This window comes from Columba livia, chromosome 3 (genome assembly GCF_036013475.1).
Source record: "Columba livia isolate bColLiv1 breed racing homer chromosome 3, bColLiv1.pat.W.v2, whole genome shotgun sequence".
In the NCBI taxonomy this organism is placed as follows: Eukaryota; Metazoa; Chordata; class Aves; order Columbiformes; family Columbidae; genus Columba; species Columba livia.
In genome coordinates, this window is record NC_088604.1 from 121,533,253 (window position 1) to 121,554,070 (window position 20,818).

Below are 20,818 nucleotides of genomic sequence, written 5' to 3' on the forward strand. Positions count from 1 at the left end.
CAATTCTAACTTAAATGTTGAGTGTTTGCATGGCCCTAAAAGAGGAGTTGGGGAACGGGTTGTTTTTATTTCCTCTCGCAGTATTTCCGTGTGGGATCTCACCCTCTCGGCGCTGACCCTGCCCCTTCCCAGTCGGTTCAGGCAGTTCTAAGCGTGCTGTGCTGCTCCCGTTTGGAGCTCAAGCGGTGTAACTTTCAGGTCGCTGACACATTGCAAGAAAACCGTGGTTTTTCTCAAGCTTTTTGGGCAGCTCCCCGTGCGGTTTGGGAGCGCACCGGTCCGTGGGGGCTCAGGGGCGCGAGGCTCAGCTCCGGCGCCCCGGCTTTGTGCTGCGCTGCCGCTCTGCGCCTCGCGCGCTGGGATCTGAACGGAGTTCTTCGCGACATCTCACCGACCGGGACTGAGCCAGAACCTGGCGAATTAGGCTCTTTTAGGAAAGAATTCGCTCAGCATGTGCATTTAACAAGGCTTGTTTATAACATCATACCGTTGAGGGTGCAGTCCCTGTCCTGCTCTCCACGAGCATTTGTGCTCAGCAGTTTAACTCGTTGTCACCAAAAAAAACATGTTAAATAACAGGCGTTTACATGAAGATTTTAATATTGCCTGTATTTTGTTTACTACTACTTGCCCGTGGTTTTTTTTTTTGGTTAAAATATTTATAACAGTTTTTTTGTATGTTGCGTGTAAAATGTGTTTTGCGTTATGTGGCTTTATTAAGAGAGATAAGAAGGATGTCGTTCTAGCGGTCGCTAAGTATTATTGCGTGTGAATCCATATTTTAAAGGTTCAAAGACTGCACTAGCGCGTCCGTCTCTGTTCTCTTTGCTGCTGGTAAAGATGTCCTCGAATCAAGCATTCACATTTGTGTGAAAACCAGAATTCAGTTCAATCCATGCATAGATTGTCAGAAAGATTAAAGTGTGCATCATGCAATTTCTCTTCTTTCAGAAAGGGGCCTTTGATGTGCTAATGTTCACTTTCTCCCTTTTCATTCAGAAGTGCTGGTCATTGTTTTGAGCTGCAGAACAGTATCTGCTTGGTGAAGGCGGATTCTAATACCCCGGTAGCCCAACCTTGCTCAAGGTAGCATAATATAAATATGCAATAATATTAATGGCGTTATTCGCCAGGATCAGATAGTGTGCCTGCACAGATGAACACCGCGGCAAGTCCAAGGCACTTATTGAAAATGGATGTTGCAAAAAAAGCCAAATATTTGATTTTGACTAACGCACTTAGGTGTGTCGGTGTCACTGCTGCCGCACCGAGTGGTGCAATTCGGTTTCGCACAGGACGGAAGCGTGGCGGTGCAACGAGCGCAGCCGCCTGTTAAAATCCATCCCGGAGACAAGGCTGTGATGTATTTCCAAAGTTAATTAGCAAGTGAAATTATTTGGACGGTCTCCTGTGCGTGGCAGCGGCTGTTTTGCAGCGCAGGGCGGGGATGCGGGCGCTGGCGGGGCCGGGGCGCTGCCCCGTGCTCGTGTGTGCTCCCCATCGCCGGCTCCCACCGCGCTCCTTTGGTCACGGGCCAGACGCACGGTTCGCTGGATTCCCCGGGAAGAGAAGTGCAGAAGGTGTTAGTGTGGCTGTGCAGGAGATATCGCAGTGTTTATTATCACAGTATCACAGTATGTTTGGGATTGGAAGGGACCTCAAAAGATCATCTAGTCCAATCCCCCTGCTGGAGCAGGAACACCTCGGTGAGGTTGCACAGGAACATGTCCAGGTCTGTACAAGACCCAACAGTTGACTGTAGAGTGATAAAAACCGTATTTTTTTAAACTGGGTGAAATTTGGTGGTTTTGTTTTGAGAGAGTAAGTTAAATAACTGTGAAGTGGCCTTTGGTGATGGATGTTGTAGGAAAGGCCCATCTAGAATGCTGAGCAGCTTTCTGCTCAAAATCCATAGAAATTGCCTGGTGTGTTTCTGGAGCAGTGGGAAACCGCGGCTTTAAAAAGCTGCAGGTCAAACAGCGCAGCAGAACGTGTTCCACACTGCTGCTCGTACTGTTATTATCCTAATTAAAAATGAAGTTATAGTTAAAAGCTGCGAGTTGAGAGGCTCCTAACTGGATAGGTGCTTGGTGGCTGAAGCGAAGGCTCGTCAGTGCTCGGGGTGAGCGGGCGGCAGCGCAGGCTGCGCTGCTGGGCGCCTGTGTCCGCTGTCCCTGTCCCTCCGGGTGCCGCCACCGCCGGCGCTTCGTCACGGGCTCCTCTGCTGCTCCTCCCCGCGCGATCCCCGTCCCCTCCTGTATCTGAAACGACTCAGCAGCAAAGGGTTCCGAGACCTGCGGAAATTCCGCAGTTGTCACCCGTGTCGCCCACCTCTCGGCTCCCTCTGCTCCGTCACCATCGCTTCTGCTCAGACTTACAACTTGCATCTTCCATAGTCTGCGGTACAGTCCTTAACTCACCTTTTGCCCCAAAATTACTGTGACAATGAGCCTCTGTGGCCAACTTGAGTTACTAAAACCTACTGGGGATGTTTTAGACATGGTTGAACATGTAGAGGAAATGAGCAGCAGTGAAGCGATTGTATTCACTTGCCTTGTTGTGGAGGAGTTGTTACATTTTCAGTTCTGCTTGCCCCCCACCCCCACTTTATAAGTAAAAAAGCAGATTTGGTAAACAGGCACCAGCGTTTTAATGTGCTCCTCGGGGGGAAGGGGAGAGATGAGAGCGCTGCGGGCTGGGCGGTGCCGTGAAGGGGAGCCGTCCCACCGAGAGGTCGCTTCCAGCGAAAAAGCGTTAGTTTAAACGCTGCCCTGATCAGCTGCTTTTGGGATCAAATTTGGTGCAGGGCCGCGAGCCCTGGGCCGTTCCGCCGTACCTGTTGCAGGCTGCCCGCGCGAAGGGGCTTTAATTTAATGGATTTTAAGCAACATTATTCAAAGATCAACAAAAGGCATACTGTGTTATATGAATAAAAGATTTCCTCGGGATCCTTGTTAACCCTCCAGCGCCTCGCTAATGTAATTGAAGTGCAGCCACCTGGCAGGGAGCCGCGGCAGTCAGCTGCACAGGAGCGCCCGCACCGCGCCAGGTGCCGGCTCTGCCGCCAGCGTCACCGCAACGCCCACGCAGCCACCGGGGTCACTGCAGCACCCGCACAGCCACGGGGGTCACCAAAGCACCCGCACAGCCACTGGGGTCACCACTCACCCGCACAGCCACCGGGGTCACCAAAGCACCCGCACAGCCACCGGGGTCACCACTCACCCGCACAGCCACCGGGGTCACCACAATACCCGCACAGACACCGGGGTCACCACTCACCCGCACAGCCACGGGGGTCACCACTCACCCGCACAGCCACCAGGGTCACCAAAGCACCCGCACAGCCACCGGGGTCACCACAACACCTGCACAAGCTGCTGGTGTCACCGCAGCACCCGCACAGCCACCAGGGTCACCACAGCACCCGCACAAGCTGCTGGTGTCACCACAGCACCCACACAGCCACCAGGGTCACCACAGCACCCGCACAGCCACCAGGGTCACCACAGCACCCGCACAGCCACTGGTGTCATCACAACACCCGCACAAGCTGCTGGTGTCAGTTTTAAACTCTGTTTTTAATTTCAGGCTGGGACACCCCCACTGCTTTCTCGGTGGCCTTTCTCTGGTTTGCCCTTCCTTGCTGTCCCTCTCATGTACAGCAATTTCCTACGTCACTGCAGCAACAAGTACATTTAGTGTTGAGCATCTTGCAAATGGTGTCACTCGTAATGCATGTGATAATAAGCACCACGGTTACCTATCCCTGATAGTAATGAATGTAAATTATCAACTATAATAGACCTGAAACGGAGCCATTTAGTGTTAGTCCCAGAAATAATGAAAATATCTGTAATAAACCAGAAGGGGCAAAGTTATTTTGTGTAATTATATTTTGTTCTGGTTGTAGCTGCCTGATCCTTATGCTCTTATCAAACTGGCAGCGATGGTTTATTAACCTTTAGCAGGTGAGAAAGCATGATTATAAATTAACCTGGAAAGGTTTTCCCGTAACCAAAGAGCGGGAGCTGGAAAGCGAGGGTGCCGGTGCGCCGGTGCCAGCCCGGGCGCAGCGGTGACCCGTGTGCCGGGACAGGACCGCGGTGGCCGCGGGGATCCGGGGCTCCTGTTCACCCCACGGGGCAGTCACACCTCATCAAAGGTTTTTGCATTGGGTTTTTCTAGGCTATGTGTTAAGATCCCTTATGGTTTATTCTCTTTCAAAAACAAATAGTAGATATTTGTAAACATTTGTAACTGCTTCGCCGTTGTAACCCCTTGTGTTTTCAGGGAGATCAAGCTTTGCAAGGATTTATACTTGGAGAACATTTAATTTTGAAGAGCTGGGAACATCACTATCGAATACCAAGAAATGAAATATATTTGTGTGAGTGATACACTAAGCAGTAAGCGGCAGAGCAGTTAATTCATTACCTCTCCTCGGGCTTACAGCCCTTTTCACTCCTTCATTTAAGGCTTGGACTCTCCCATCAGCATTTGCCCACTGTGAGCAAAGTGATTGATTCAAAACTAACTGAATTACAGCTTTTTTCTAATTTATTTACAATCAAGAGAGGCGTTTCCTTTCGTTCACATTGATAACCCGTGGTTCTGTATTCTGTGATAACAGTGATCTCCTGCCCATTCCTCGGTGTATATGCACCGTTTAAATAACACTTGTAGAGTCTTGCTCAGAAACTCGAAACAGATTTGTAGGTGAATATAATCTCGGTGTGGATGACTCTAATCTCAGCTGATGTGTAAGTCTGCGCTTTTCCTGCCTCAGCGCTGCTGTGGGCTCTGAGCTGTTGGTAATTGTCCCTTTTCAACGTGCAGAGCATCCAGGTTCCTGAAGCAAATGTGCAGGGAAGTATTTTGATAATTTCTGCCTGCTTCACCTCGTTGTTTAAATGTAACGTTGAGACAAAAGTTGACTTCTGATTTACTGTAGCAAAATTGTCTTGCAAGTTACTTGTCTTGTAAGTCTGAGCGGTTCTCGAGGATTTTGAGTTACAGCCTGTCGTTGTGCCGCGCTTCCCGTCCCCGGTGGTTCAGTCCTCGGGGCTGCAGTGCCGTGGGTTGCTGGTCCCTTTGGTTTCGGGGGGTTCAGCGCGGGCTGTTATCCCGGGACACCCCAGCTGTGCACTGACCCGGTGCTGCTGGAGCACGAGGAGCTGGGGCGACCCGTCCCCAGGGCGCTGGGGAGCTGGTGCAGCCGGGGTTTGGCGCTGGGGAGCTGGTGCAGCCGGGGTTTGGCGCTGGGGAGCTGGTGCAGCCGGGGTTTGGCGCTGGGGAGCTGGCGCAGCCGGGGTTTGGCGCTGGGGAGCTGGCGCAGCCGGGGTTTGGCGCTGAGGAGCTGGTGCAGCCGGGGTTTGGCGCTGGGGAGATGGTGCAGCTGGGGTTTGGCGCTGGGGAGCTGGTTTGGCGCTGGGGAGCTGGCGCAGCCGGGGTTTGGCACTGAGGAGCTGGTGCAGCCGGGGTTTGGCGCTGGGGAGCTGGTGCAGCCGGGGTTTGGCACTGAGGAGCTGGTGCAGCCGGGGTTTGGCGCTGGGGAGCTGGTGCAGCTGGGGTTTGGCGCTGGGGAGCTGGTTTGGCGCTGGGGAGCTGGCGCAGCCGGGGTTTGGCGCTGGGGAGCTGGTGCAGCCGGGGTTTGGCGCTGGGGAGCTGGTGCAGCCGGGGTTTGGCGCTGGGGAGCTGGTTTGGCGCTGGGGAGCTGGTGCAGCCGGGGTTTGGCGCTGGGGAGCTGGTTTGGCGCTGAGGAGCTGGTGCAGCTGGGGTTTGGTGCTGAGGAGCTGGTGCAGCCGGGGTTTGGCGCTGGGGAGCTGGTTTGGCGCTGAGGAGCTGGTGCAGCTGGGGTTTGGCGCTGAGGAGCTGGTGCAGCCGGGGTTTGGCGCTGGGGAGCTGGTGCAGCCGGGGTTTGGTGCTGAGGAGCTGGTGCAGCCGGGGTTTGGCGCTGGGGAGCTGGTGCAGCCGGGGTTTGGCGCTGGGGAGCTGGTGCAGCCGGGGTTTGGCGCTGGGGAGCTGGCGTAGCCGGGGTTTGGCGCAGACCTCGCTCATCAAGCAGCCGCTGATGCCTTTATTTTCTGGTTATGGCTTCCGGCAAACATTCCGCTCTCTGCCACACGTGTTGTAGGACCAAATGGCGTTATCCGGCTAGCCCGGGGGGTTGCGGCCGTGCGGAGCCCGGGTGCAGAGCCCGGGTGCAGAGCCGCTCTGCCGCTGCCGCCTCCCGGCTCCGTCACACTAGCAGTATTTCCAGTGTGTGAGCAGTTCCCAACAGCTGCCGAATGCACACAATAAACTGCTCCTGCTTCTCCCCCGAGCTGCGCTCCCCACTCGATACACGTCTGCGGCCCAGAGCTAAGGGTGCTGCAGTCCAAGACATTTTTGGACTTCCAAAGTCCAAGATGTTTTGCAATCTGCTGCTGCCACCAAAAACAGATGCTTCATCTTACGGGAGAATGGCTGGCTTTGCAAAAATGAATCAAGTTCTACTTAAGATCTTAAAACTTCAGAATTAATTAAAAAAATCCTAATTAAAATCACATTTATGTTTCTGAAACATATCAGTTAGCAGAAGTGTTTTAAAAATATTTTTAAAAATTGTTAAAGCTGCAGAGACAGGAAATGTGTCAAGGAAACAGAAGCTGAGACCCAAGTTATTCTCTAGTTTCTTGAGCACAAAATCATCCTGTGTAACTTCTACGTCAGTCTTTCAGCCTCTCTGTACCTGCGTGCTCTGTAAAATTCAGGTAGTGATTCTGCCCCTCTCTGTGGTTTTCTCTCTTCTTCAGTGTAGGTTGTCAGGGCACAGCAATCCTGCTCTGGAAACTAACAACACTAGCGTGATGCAAGGTGCCCCATACGGCAGAGCGGAGCGGCCGAGCATTCCTCAGCGCGTTTAATTTATTTGTGTGGATGCGGAGTATTTGTTTCTCACTTAGCGCGTCCTGGTGCTTTAGTTTCCATTAGGTCACCCAGCCGCCCGGCGAGGGTCTCGCGCTCGGAACGCGCTGAATGACACCACGTGGCTCGGCCATCTGTAAGCGGTGAATTAATCACCGGCGCGGGCGGACAATGTCTTTATGTTGCACATTCAGATAAGCCGCATTGTGTGACAGCACACGCCAGCCCTGACTTTAATTAAATATTTGCTGCGCACATGCTGCAAAGCGGAGCGAGCTAACGATGTCCCCCCGGCCCCGCCGAGGAGCAGCCGCGGGACGGGGGCGCAGGACGGGGCTCCCGAGAGCCCCTGAAAAAGCTGCCAGGGCTTTCCCCAGCCCTCCCGAAGGCAGCGAGGGGATCCCGCTGCTGCCCGTCGCCACAGAAAGCAGTGGTGCTGCTTTAGTGGAGGGCACTGTGACAGAAGCCTCCCTTCCCCGGGACACGTGTGTGCCGTAACGACGATAATAAGAATAAAAGGGATGGTATCAGTGGTATGTGGCTAACAATGGTAGAGCAAGGGCAGGGTGTTGTCCCTGTGCGTTCAAACTGTTTGAAGGAACTGGAAGGTATAAGTAAGTGACAAATTTAAGATGTCCAAAAGTAACAGCTCGTCGGTGGAATTACTGAACTAGGTGTATTTTGTTAGGGGCTGAATCAAATTCCGACTGCAGCAAAGTGTGGGGGAAGCATCGCTCGGGAACATGGGCCCTCCCCTCCCGTCCTTTCTCCCTTGGTGATGGCCCCGTTTGTGGAACGAGCCAGCTAATTGCGGAACGCGAGCGTCGGCAGCTGTACACACACTGATAACACAGGCAGCCGCGCTGTGGTGATGGCTCTGGAAACGCGGCGCGGGGATTTGTGTCCTGCGGCCGCGGGCAGCTCCCCGCAGCGAGGCCGGGCTCTGCCGTCCTGAGCTGGTCCTGAGCGGCCGTCACCTGCAGACCCGCCTCCCGGTGCTGCCCCGGTGTCGCAGCCTCCTGCACGCCGCGCGGGCCGGTCTGAGGCACGCGTCGCTCTGGTGCTTTGGTTTGGAAAGAAGCACGTAAACCCGCAGCTGTTGACAGGTCCGGTTTAATTGCACCTGTTCGGTGAAGGATACGTGTTACTGAAATTCCCCCAAAAGTTTTCCGTGAAACGAATGCAGTGCTGGTGGTCACCAGACCGTAAATGCTGGCAAGTCCCACCGAGCAGTTTGAGTTTCACACTGCGATTGCCTATCCCAACACATTAAAAGCGTGGTAACTCTGCCCTGCTCCGAGCTCCAGGAACACTATTAGCCGCATAAAGGTCATTACTGATACATTTATGTTAACCTCAATTTTATGGTCCCTGCTTTATTCTACTTTGGTAAGTCCCCAAAATTTACGTTCTTGTTTGCTTGCAAATCTGCTGTTGCGGTGTCAGGAGCAAACCCTTCTCATGGGACCACCTTTGGTCCTTGTAATGCAGGTCAGGAGGATGCTGAAACACGAGTAACGGTGAGAAATGACCGATGGGTAGTTCTTTGTGCTGGAACCCCAAGAAGGCAATCGGCGAGACAGAAGTCGGGCACAGCGCTGCGTTTCCTCTGCCTCCGAGCCCGTCAGGCCTGCCCCAGCAATCGCGGCTAGATTCTTCCTCTCCTGCGGTTGTATGTATTGGTGGTCAGTAGTTCACACCTAGTCACGGTTCTCTCTGTCATCTAATACAGGAAAGAAGCAAAAGCGTTTGTGCCCATTGAAAACATTTTGCTCTGGAGCTTTGCCTCGGCAGGAGCAAAATGTAAAAAGCAGCAGCTGTGGAGGGTGTGCGGAAGCGCCGCACGTGTCGGAAGAGGCTCCTGTCGGCGTGGGTGGAACTCTGGGGTGCCCCGCGGCTAGCGGGGTGCGGCTGTGCGGGGCAGCGCCGTGTTTCTCAGTCAGCGTTGCGTTCCGACGGGTGCGCGTGAAACCGCACCGCTGCTCGGTTACCAGGGCTGCAGCCCGGCAGCTTGCTGCACTGGCATGGAAGCTTGCTTATGTGCTGGTAAACGTGCTTCTTGGGGCTGAAACTCGACATTCATGTTTCACGCTGCTCCTGTACAAATGAGCTTGAAAGGTTGAGTCCCACGTATTTCATATTATTCTTCTTCAGATGTGTTGTGTTCTCTCGGATCCTCGAAACACGGTGCTTGGGACTCTACGGCACCACGGCTAACGTAGCGATGCCCACAGGAGATTCTGACGTGGACGGAGTTAAGCAGCAAATGGTGGGTTTGTTTGTACACAAGAATAAGTGACAGAACAAAGATTTGGTGTAGGAGCTCAGTCAGTATTCGAGACGTGCTGCTCTACTGACCTGCCTTTACGGGCTGGAGGTATTTTTAGAGGGTTTTTTACAGATTATTATCTTCCTAATGCCCCTGTTAAAATTCCTAAACTTTGGGAAAACTTTACTTGACTTTCTAGTGGTTTCAAACTGTTTTCCATAATGTGCATGTGCTGGATCCGCACCGAACCGGGCCCGTCCAGAGCCGCCCGTGGATCCGCACCGCGCAGGACCTGGCTCAAGCTCAGCCCGTGGCTGCTCAGACGCTTCTGCTGCAGATGCTCGGCTGTTTGCCCGAGTGGTTTGTTTCCAGTCATTTGTGTGGCCAGGGGCATCTCCATCTCATAAATAAGGATTTTCCGAGATGTAAAGCTACCCTAGTTGCAACCTTGCCGCTGTTTTTCCATGCAATATTTAGCAAAACCAGAGCAAACTTCTGTTGCGTCAGCAGTTGCTGTGCGCCTTGTCCGCGGCTGTGCTGGACGCGCAGCTTTCCTGAAGCAGCAGGATGCGATTAGGCGCAGCACGAGAAGCCTTTTGGGCTCCCCGCCTGGCGGGCTGGCGCTGCGGCGCGGGCTCAGGTGCGGGGCAGCCGCCGGCCGAGCCTTTGAGCCATTCGTCACGGCCGGCGCGGCCCCCGCTGCGCAGCACGTGCCGGCCCCGCGTGGCGGGGGTGTTGGACAGACGGCCCGGCCCGCTGTCCGGCCGCCCCGGCAACAGCCGCCAGCCAGCTCCTCGGTGACGCGGCGACGGGACCCCACGAGTGCCGGCGCTGCCGGGAGCCCGGCCCCGCTCCCCGGCCCCGCCACCCGCGCGCGCTCCTGGCCCGGCCGGCTCGGAACAGCGCGGCAGCGGCCGTCGGCAGCGCGCACCCTGGAACGCTGATTTTCTTTCTGCAGGCCTCCCCGGGTTCGTAAGAGGATTTATCACGTACCAATCGGCCTCTGCTGCACTAAAAGCAGATTCTCTTCTTTTTTAGCATGGTGCCTATAGGAACTTGTGTACAGTGAGGATGCGCTTTGCTCGTTCCCCTTGGGGTAGAACACCAGACCATCGCGTCCTGCTTTTAAGTACTGCTTTGCTCTGGATTTTATTGTTGGTTTGTTTTTTGGGGTTTGGGTGTTTATCTTGTTTTGGTTTGGCTTTTTGTTTTGTTTTGTTTTAAACACTGTCTCGAAGTGCTTTCGTTACTGCGACGAAAGTTACAAACGGCACTTCAGTATTAACTCGTAATGCTTCTCCACTTTCAGCGCTCTCACCCGCGCTGCACTGTCACTGCTGTTACTCTCCCTGCTGCTGGTTTCGGTTTCTGAGCTGCCCGTGGCTCCCGTGTGGGTCCGGGACAGTCGCACCGAGGAGCTGGGAACTTGCGTTTCAAACGAGGAAGCGCAGAATGAGATGTCACAGGGGCTCCTGCGAGCGCCAATTCATAAAGTCATACGCGGGGTTCTCCGGCCCATTGTAGACGCGTTTCAGACGTGATCCTGTTATTGGAAGTGTATGATTCACCTTCTGAGCAAACAGAAGCTGCAGACAAAGGGCCAAGATTTGCTTTCTCCGCTCTGAAAAGCCGCCGCAAGCAGGGGTCCTATTAAGACAGCTGGAAAGTTGCTTCAGCTTGTTACGCTTGTAAGTTTTATTGGCGACTGGTTTTTGATTACACATTTGAATGCTGTGTGTTCCAGGTTGCCGAGTTTTAATTAAAAGGCTATAGTCTCGATTTTAGATTGCTTTGTTGTCTGCATTATGCAGACTATAATGCCTGCAGTTGGGGGGGCGGATTTTTCCAGCGTGCATCATTTATTTAGGACACATAAGACTGCACCTTCTAGCACCTGCCATAAATATAAACCTCATATTTTCAGGAATTGTGTTCATTACATTTATTTTAACAAGTACAGTGATCAAATAAATGTGGGGGGGGAGGGGGTGTCTTCTCTGTCTTGTAGCTTGTTTCTCAATTCTAATAATGTTTCTAGGTGGACGGTATCGTTGTAACAGGCGTGTTGCGTACCAGGAACCTTCTGTCATGCCACGGCTCGTCTGTGCAAGTTGGGTTTGGTTTAAACAAGCCGGTGGTCCGGGGGCCGTATCTGCGCTGGGTGACTTCAGCAGGCCGTGGGACCTGCCCAGTCCCTGCGTTTCCTTCCAGAGGCCGGAGCTTCTCCCCATGTCCAGCCGTCTGCGTGTTCGGAGCTGCTGGCCGGACAGGCGGCTCGGGTCCCGCTCGGGTCCCGCTCGGGTCCCGGTTTCCGTGCCCAGCCTGGTTTAGGTTGCTGCGGCTGGGACGTGCGGGTGCTGGCGGGCGTTGTGTCACAGCGTGTAATTCTGCACACACGTTTCCTTAACCCGGTCGCTGCAGCTACGAGGAGAGAGCTCTGTACCTCGAAGCAATAATCCAGAACCACAAAGAAGTAATGACATTTGAGGATTTCGCCGCTCAGGTCTTTTCTCCCTCTCCCGGCTACTCCCTGGGCGGAACTGGTGAGTCTCTGCACGTTATTCTTCTCTTTAGCACTAAGAAGCACTCGAGCAGCAGATGTACACCTGTTTTTTGTAGATAAATGCTTGCAAATTTAAGACGACCATTCTTCCCCTGAATCAACTAATGAATATCAAAAGGAGTGATGACATTCATTTTAATTTGTTTTGCATCAGAGCTATTCACTGCGCTCCTTTCTTCAGCTATCCTGTTAACCCCCGGATCCAAGGAGGTTAATGAACTTTCTCTCGGTAATGTGCCTGGGCTCATTCAGGACGGTGGGTTTCTTGCTGAGCTGGGAATATGTTGTTCAAAAGCGATGCCTGAATCGGTGCTTACTTATCGAGAAATAGTTCCTTGCAGTGGAGGCCGTTGCTGCTAATGCTAAATGGGGATTATGCTGCTGAGATACCAGGGTCAGGGATTAATGCAGGAGCGGTGTAAGGACGGTGTTGTTAGGAGATGCAGCAGCGCGCTGACACGGCCCTGGGTACACACGGGCCATTTCGGGCGTCCTGCCAACACCTGGCCTGGGCCTGCGGGGGCTTAATGTATATATGGAGACAGAGACGTATATACGCACACGTAAACGCTGATCATCGTTCATCAGCCCAACTGAAGGACGAACACGTAGTGCTGAACTCCCCAAATGTATTCCTTACATGTGAGATTCCCAGCCCGTATGCAGTCAGCGCGATAGGAACCGCTGCTCTGCTGGTTAAATCGAGTTTAAATAAACCCCTCCCCAAAGGAACCTTGAGTCTGAACTGCGGCTTTCTGGTGCCCTCAGGATTTGTTTCTGCAGCCTCCGCAGAGCGCGTGGGCACCGTGTGCCGGACTCTGTCACAGAGGTTCCGTAATCCCTTTTCTACACTCGCAGGGTGAAACCGGCACTTCTAATTATTCCCTGCTACCCTTCGGATTGTTTAACAGGTTATTTTAAACGTGTATAAATGTAGCAGGACATCTGCTCGATTTCTCTTTAGCCCGGCTTGTTAGCAAATATCTTCCATCTAAACTGAGAAATCGAGGGGAGAAATTAAATTTGCCAGGATAAGCATCAGATAATCTGGCGGCGCATTGTGGGGCCGCTGGCCGCCGGCCCGGCTGCGGCACGTCGGATCAGCGCCCCTGCGCCCGGCGGCGCGCAGATAAGGAGCTGGCAGGACGGGACATCTCCATAATCATGGGGGGACAGGGACGTCTCCGTAACCGCAGGGGGACGGGGTTGTCTCCACAATCACGGGGGGACAGGGATGTCTCCATAATCGCGGGGGCACGGGGACGTCTCCATAGTCGTGGGGGGATGGGGTTGTCTCCATAATTGCAGGGGGACAGGGACGTCTCCATCATCACGAGGGGACGGGGACGTCTCCATCATAGTGGGGGGATGGGGACATCTCCATAATTGCAGGGGGACAGGACGTCTCCATAATCTCAGGGGGACAAGACGTCTCCATCATCGTGGGGGGACGGGGGCGTCTCCATAATCACTCCCGGAGCAGGCTGGAGGAGCAGCCTCTGCTGATCTCTGCTGTGCTGAACACCAAAGGGTGGTGGAAAACCAGTCACTTACAGCTCTGATTAACGTTTGCTACGTTAAAAACTAGAACAGCTGTGAATTAGATTCTTTATACGCGCTGCCAAAAGTCAGAGACAAAAAAAGTGATCAGCTTCAAGAGAAATGTAGATTTCGTGCCCAGTGTCATTGGCACTTTGAGTCATTTATCTGTTGACAAATCTGCGAACAGAAATGTGGATACATTGATGTATTTTAAATGTTTTGCTCTATGCATAACTGTATTTAGTTTTTGTATTCTTCTTACAGCACACACTGATCTTACTATGAACAAGTTCGGTTTGACAGGGAAGGGCAGATTTGTTCTATGATCTCAGGGTCACACTTTCTAAAGTCTGTGATTCTGTATTCCAAAACTATTTAAAATGTTCCCTAATATCTACTTAAGTTTTTGAGAACACTGTTAAATCATTGGTACCTGAACATGTTGTTATGATTTCATTATTTCATTTTTTTAAGACTAAACCTGCCACAGTCAGGTCCTGATGTTCGGACTTGGGAACATCAGAAGGTATTTCCCGCTCACGAGGAGCCTGGAGGCCGGTCAGGACTTGTGCCTCAGGATCTCTGCTCCAGAGTCTCCTCGTGTTCCCACCGATTCACGTGCACGTTTACCGCGTGTTACGGAGAGCGGGGCCGGGCGCTGATGCTCGGACGTGCATTCCCTGAGCCGCCGTGGTGGCGCCGGGCAGCGCGTGGGGTCGGTCACCGCGTGGGGCCGGTCACCGCATCGGGTCGGTCACCGCAGCCGCCAGCGCCCGCCTTACACTGCTCAGGTGAATTTAGCGTTAATTCTCCTGGGATCTTATTCTTGACACCAGCTGACTGCAACCCTGTCATCGCTGTGTGACACCTGCACAACGGAAAGGGTCAGTGAGTAAGTACACTTTTTGCTACGCTTGTTTTTAGTAGTTTATGCAGTACAAGAAGCAAATCAAGACTGTTAAATTAACGGAACCTGTAGCTGCTAATGACACACAGCATTGGTGCATTATTAGCTATGAGCTGGGTTTATGTTTTGTGATGCTGGCGGATGCTCCGCTCGGCTCGGGGGCTGCGGTTCCTGAGGAACCTGTGTCACAAACAGGCGGCAGGTGCCACCTTCACACAGGACACTCGGCTGGTCGGGCTCTGGGGCTGTTCTCAGCAGAGCCCTGAGCTCCTGCCCCTGTCCCCATCACCATGGCCCGTGTCCCAGCCCGTGTCCCATCCCGTGTCCCCGTGGTGCACACGCAGCCCCCGCGCACCGAGGGGATGTGCAGGCTGGGAACAAAGGGTGAGAATACGCGGCTTTGTCGTTAAACTGGTACATTACATGCTGTATTTTAATTAGGCTGGGGATGAGAGTCAGCCCAGGAAATCCGCCGTAATCCAGCACTATTGAATTATTCTGATCCTTTCCCTCTGCAGATTTCTCTCCTTTTGGAGCACGGGTTTAAGCTGCTATCTTGTTCTCTTGCTCTTTCAGCCAAAATGAGGAACAGCTAGTCAACAAAATACTTGTGTGTTCTTTAACAAAACCCAAACGTGAACGTGAAACAGGCACTAATAGATACAAAACAGTTCCAACCTGAATCACCTCTGCCGACTAAAAAGCGTTTGTTGTTTTGTTTTCATGTAAGATCGGAAGGCAGCGTCGTGTTAACCCTCAGACACCACAAGTGGTCGGATGCTGTAGCGAGGAAAAGCGAATTTCCCAGCAGAGGAGGGTTTGTGTTTGGGGTCTGGATCTGCAGGGGCAGGTTTTGCGTGCAGCTGGGCCGGTGCTGCGAAGGGTTAAGGAGCCGCACACTTGACTCGGGCTGATCTCATCACGGCCACATCCAAGTGCATCTGTTGCCATGAGGTCACCCCGGTGCATGCTAATCAGCCGCGGGCAGCCGCAGCGCTGCGCGCACACGGGTCTCCTGCGGCGGGCTCTGGGTGCCGGCAGCTGCCGGGGATGCGGCGGCACCTCGGGTGATCGCCTCCCGCTTTCGTTCCTTCAAAGCAGCGTTTTCAGCGGTGTCGGGAGAACTCTGACATGTGGTATCTGTTGATAAATGGATTCTCTAATGAATATTAGAGCGCTGCCCTCAGCAACACTTGAGCAGCGGCGCCGGAGCCCTTTCCAGCGCTGCCCGGGTTTACAGCCCCGGAAGCTGTGCTGCTTATTTACATAAAACTGAGATTTTGCAGCCTTTTTGTTGAAAAGGCGACACGCACTTTGCTTTGTCTCCGGACTCTGACATGCGTGGATTTCTTGTCGAGAATACTTGACTGTGCAACAAACAGGATTTTGTTTATTTTAATACACTTTTTGCTAAGTGTTGAGCTTTACCTTTCCCACTTTAAAGCAAAAGGAATATTTCAAAGGGCCGTGTACTTTTAAAACAGATTTTTGACAGAAACAAAACAAAACCTGGAGAAACGGTTGTCTTAGACTTACCTTCTTTCTAATGCTAACTGAGCGATGATTCTTTTTGGTTTGAGTTCTTTTCTGCTTTTGGGGGAGGTTTGGTTTGGTTGGGTTTTTTTTACTTCTTTGTTTGTGCTTTTTCTTTGAAAATGCATAGGGTGCTTTGCCAGTTCTATGTACCGGGTGCAATGGAAGCGTCTCCAGGTTTTGTATAGTATTTCTGTGTGTTTTTAGGGAAGCTGGATGGCGCTGAGCGTTAGAAAGAACACAGAGGTGCAGCGTGGCTCTGCGGTGCCGCGGCAGCGCCGGCAGCGAACACCGCTTTGCCTCTTCCCACTCGGGCAGCGGTGCCTGCCTTCAGCACCCTGCTCGCACACGGGGCGGTGTGAGGAGTCTGCACCGCTCTGGTAGGTGCAGACGAGGGGATACCAAGGAAGGTCCTGCATGTTGACTGTAAGATGTTTGTGTGTTTCCATGAGAGAGCAGCACTTTCCTGAGTTGGTGGGAAGGCGGTGCTGGAGCAGCGGGTTCGTCGGGGCAGGAGCGGCTGTGTGCGGGGTGTGCGGGGGGTCCCCAGCAGCAGCGGGGACACACGGTCACTGGGCTTTGTTCATCTGCTTCACAAGAAGAGCAAGATCTTTTCTCCTAGGGCAGGAAAAACCCACTTGGTTCTGTTCAGTAGATTTGAAATAAAATAAGCTCTCTCTACCTCTCAGAAATAAAATGTTTAAAGTGTATTTTTATCTGTATTACTAACTGAACTTCTACTCCCCCCCGAAGGAACACGCATTCTAACAGCTCCCCGTTGATCCCGCACAGCGTCTGTACCTGGAGGAGGCGGCCGAGGCCCCGAGCGTCACCCCACGCACCCACACGGCCTTTGGGAAATCTCCGTGTCCCAGTGGTCTCCGTATTGGTCACCTCCTGGTTTTTTAACCTGCCTACAGCGTCATCGCGGTTTAGGCCTCTGAAGCCTCAAATTTTGCCCAGTTTCCAGGTGTATTGTCACTAACAGTGTTGGAAACCCTGCTGTAAAGAGGCTGCTGAGGTCCTGCTGGGCCATCTCGGCAAGTTTGGCACAGGATGAAGGGATGATGATTTGTTCCAGTTTTCACCACCGTTACCTCCCTGTTTTTCCATTGACAGACGCGTGGGGGCAGGAAAAGGCCCATGGGTGCCACGTCCCCCAGGTCCCTGAGGGGACAGAGATGACCTTTCTCTCGTGTTTGCCGGTTTCTGCTGTGCCAGCAGCAGCCCGACCTTCACGCGAGCGCAACGCGTGTGCTGTTCCTGTATTTACACGATTTTGTGTTCTCTCCCTTTAGATTAGAATATGTAATGGTCTCGTTACGGTAATTGCCGCAGGTAAGAGCTGCTGCTGGCCTTGTGCTCCATCGCTCCCAGCTCTTCTCCCCCTCTTCCTCCTGCTGTGCTGGGTGGCTCTGGGTCTGTCTCTGCCTGTCCCTGTCACCACCGCTGTAAATTCAAAGCACTCGGCTCTTCCACATCTGAGTCAGAACGCAGTGCTTTTTCTTTACTGCCCCACTGCGGAGCTGCTGCTTGTTTCTCACAGCTCACGGTCCCGCGCACCCTGGGAGACGCAGCCAGAGAATAACCCCTGGGTACCCTCAGCGTCACCGCCGCTGCCGGCGCGGCAGCCCCGCTTCGCCCGGCCCTGCGCGGAGCTGCCGGCGGGAAGGCCGAGTCCTCAGAGCTCCGCCAGACAGCCTGCGAGTGGAATTACAATATTTGTATGAAAGCCCTTCTCCTGCGTGGCCGGTGCCGCTCACTCCGCAGCTGCCGTGTCCCATCAATCACGGCTCCGGGGCTCGGAGGCCGCGGCGCAGCCGAGCGCTCCCGGAGCGGCCGGGACTGCAGGAATGTGCCGCTGCCCGGCGATGCCGCGGGTGCTGCACCGAGGAGCTGCCCCGGCCCCCGCCTGCTTTTCATATGCGCAGCCCGTGCATTGTTCTGCACTTGCATGAATATTGCTTGAGCTTGTCCATTTGCTGAAAACTGTATTATTTTGACCATCTGCCATTCCGCTGAACTGCAGGAATGTAAGTCCGACACCTCCCTCGCCGCGCTGCCCCCCGGCTCTCCTCCCCGGGAGCAGCGCCGCAGGTTTGGGTTTTAATCCAAAACTGACAGCTCCACATTTTTCACTGAAAATGCCTTTGCACTCTAAGTCACATTTTTCACCTTTCTTTTGAATGCGATATTTCCCCTTCGGACAATTGTCTTGAAGTATAAATCTGGTGAGTAAAGGTTGTCTTTGAAATGCAAATGCTGGTTTGCAAACGGGCTGAGAGGTTTCCAAGGAGCGAGATGTTCTTTGGGTTCAGCTGCAGCCGGACCTCAGCATTGTTCCCTTTGCTGCTGCGCACCATTGGGGCAGCTCGAGTCGGCCAGCGCACGAGGACAAGGTTATAGGCCTCGTAGTGAGTTTTGGTGCATTTTCTGCACATTTGAGAGTCACTGGGGCTGGTAAAGTTGAAGGGAGCATTAAAGATATCCCTGTAATCATCACTTACATAAACTAACAGCAAATAAAGGTGCAGCCTGAAAATACAGCTTATTGTTCAATTGGAAATAGGCTTGTGCTGCAAAACGGCCCCTCCAGTCTGGAGTTGAGAGTGGGTCGCGTGCTCCGAGCCCTCCTCCTCATCCTCCTCCTCATCCTCCTCCTCCTCCCCACGGGCTCGCAGGTGTGAGGCTGCTCCTCCCTCCCACCTCCAATGAAACCCATGTGTTAAGACTTAGAATCATAACATGGTTTAAAAATACAGTTTAAAAGCTCCGTACCGTGGTGGAGCCGGGAAAGGCGGCTCAGCCGGGCCGGGCTGCCGCAGGTGTCGGTGCGCAGGGACAGGCGGGAGCTGCAGAGTCGTGTACGTGGTGCTGTAGTCGCTGCGTCCCCGTCTGTGCTCCCTCACACAGCCTGGCCAGCGCTGGCCTCTGCTCGTCACCGCCTGTGGGGAATAATGGCCATGTGACTTAATGGTGTAAACACATCACCACCGCTGCAGCCCTGCAGGTTCCCCAGCCCACACATAAAGTTTGTGCATGGCAGCCATGGGTGCACCAGTAATAATGGGTACTCAGTGCCCTGCTTAAGTACTGGAACTGCTAAGAGACTAAGATGCCTTCCAGGTAGAGTTTCATGAGAGCATTCGCACTAAGGAAACTCACTTCCAGCTCTCCAGAGTAGACTGTATCCAGAAACACCCTGTAGCGACACACAGCCAAAACGATAATGTTATAAACACAAGTAAACATTTTCACATTCCATTACGTGGGTTTTGCTGGAGCGTTGGGCGGGCAGGATGGGCGCTCGCCTCTCACCGCTGCTGGAACCGGCGAGGAGCAATCCTTGCGGACAGCAGCTGTGGCCGTTCCTCAGCTGCCTGGGGCCAACTCCTGCTGTAGACGTCAAGTTCACCGTGTGGTGCCCAGGGTTAATTTGGAAGAGGAGGAGGAGAGGGGCTGCATTTTGCGAGCAGTTGCGCTGATGCGCAGACAGGCAGGTTGGGTGTTTGCCCTCACGTTATTTCTCCTCTGCCCGTTGTGTTTTCCAGGCTGCCTCCCCACGAGTGCAAGCGCTGACCTCGCGCTCGCCATCGAGTTTTCGGAGCCGCCGTCGCCCGCGCTGCCCCGCGGCTGCAGGAGCCGGGTCTCGGGGAAGCTCCGCCGCTCGGCCAGCGCGCTCGGCAAGGGGCTGCGGGAGCAGCGCTGTGGCCGCGCGAGCCCGGACACCGTGACCTAGCTCACTGCTGCCTCGCCTGCTGCATCGCCGTGCCGCTGCAGCGCGACGGCTGCGCGCCGCGACCCGCTCACGAGAAGAGGAACCACGTCTTCTCTGGAGAGCAAATGCCGCACATTTACCACAACTCCTTCTCACTGCGGCTTCAACAACGAGACTGCACCTCTTGGTAACTGCCTCACCTTGTACCACATCAGGGCAATCGTCTGCAACCTGAAGCATCTCTGGTTGGAGTAACGGGAATCTGAAGGCTTCTGAGGACACGCCGTGTCCTCCTAGCACTTTGTGTAGCAAGAAAAACTTCTTGTATTTTCACTAGGAAATGTATTCAGTCTACATGTATTATAGGTTTCTAGGGGCGATAACTTGTTATAGCTAAAAAAAGCAAAACTGTATAATAAAAAGAAACCTGTGAACATCCTGCAGCACTCAGAGTGAACGAGGACGGCCAGGGCGAAGGCAGAACCCGCCACGCGTCACAGGACAGGAGCCGACACCGACCAACCCGCGGGGAGATGCTGCAAAGCAAATAACATGGTGTGAACTTCATTGTTTGGGTGTTTGGAGCACCTGCCCGCTCCAGAGTCCCGTCCCTTCCCTTCCCTTCCCTTCCCTTCCCTTCCCTTCCCTTCCCTTCCCTTCCCTTCCCTTCCCTTCCCTTCCCTTCCCTTCCCTTCCCTTCCCTTCCCTTCCCTTCCCTCCGCAGGTCTGGACCGTGTTGTTGCTGTTGTTCTGTTTGCTCCTTGGCACCAAACGCACGTGTCTGAACCTGGTGTGATTTGGTCTGAGTGAAGGGGATTGGGCTTTCAGGGAAGCAAAAGGGGCCAGGTGTTTTCCTTGTTGAGCAGCTGTCTGCGTGTCAGCGTCCGGCCCCGTCACCCCCCGCCATCACGGGCACCGCAGCCGTCCCGCCGGCAACAGCCGCCTTTGCAAAGGGCTTTGATGCCGTTCTGATCCTCTGCCTCACATTTGGGTTTTGCTTTCTACTGATTATTTGTTGGTAAAGGAAATTAGAAAATAAAATGTGTACTTTAATTTATTATCTCTTCAGGACTGGATAGGCGAGCGTGTCTTGTTCTTAGTTATCCAATAAATGGTCTGACATAATTTCAAAGGCATTCTTCTGAAACACAGGAGACTTTTCTCACTAGAGCAATATGCATCTAATTCAGGGAAGAACTAAAACACTGAGGAAAATGCTATTTTCCTGATGTCAAAAACCCTAAAAATGTAAATTTGTAAAAACTGAGCTGTGGTTTTGTACTATGAACTGGATAACAAAGCTGTTCTGTTCCCCCTCACACCGTTAATAAATGTTGGCTCACAACAAAACCTTTAAAAGAGCAATAAAGAGTCTGT

The 20,818-nt window shown here is 53.3% G+C and overlaps 2 protein-coding genes across 15 annotated transcripts in view; one reads left to right on the forward strand and one right to left on the reverse strand.

Annotated features, from left to right (window-relative positions):
* RALGAPA2 (Ral GTPase activating protein catalytic subunit alpha 2) overlaps positions 1–20,800 on the forward strand; it is a 90,088-nt gene extending 69,288 nt beyond the window's left edge. For 6 of the 8 annotated variants that reach the window (XM_065059448.1, XM_065059445.1, XM_065059447.1 and 3 more), the window contains 2 exons: positions 11,600–11,721; positions 19,275–20,800. In XM_065059448.1, the coding sequence (XP_064915520.1) occupies positions 11,600–11,721; positions 19,275–19,462 (310 nt within the window). In that variant the 3' untranslated portion in view covers positions 19,463–20,800. Of the gene's footprint in view, positions 1–11,599; positions 17,062–19,274 lie in introns of all 8 variants that reach the window. The other 2 variants (XM_065059449.1, XR_010471823.1) reach the window with 2 other exon arrangements.
* CFAP61 (cilia and flagella associated protein 61) overlaps positions 8,007–20,818 on the reverse strand; it is a 106,039-nt gene continuing 93,227 nt past the window's right edge. Inside the window, exons 29-31 of one of the 7 annotated variants that reach the window (XR_010471831.1) lie at positions 19,869–19,977; positions 18,502–18,668; positions 8,007–8,032 (exon numbers count right to left, since the gene is read on the reverse strand). The gene's annotated coding sequence lies outside the window, so the exon portion shown is untranslated. Of the gene's footprint in view, positions 18,669–19,868; positions 19,978–20,818 lie in introns of all 7 variants that reach the window. The other 6 variants (XR_010471830.1, XR_010471827.1, XR_010471828.1 and 3 more) reach the window with 6 other exon arrangements.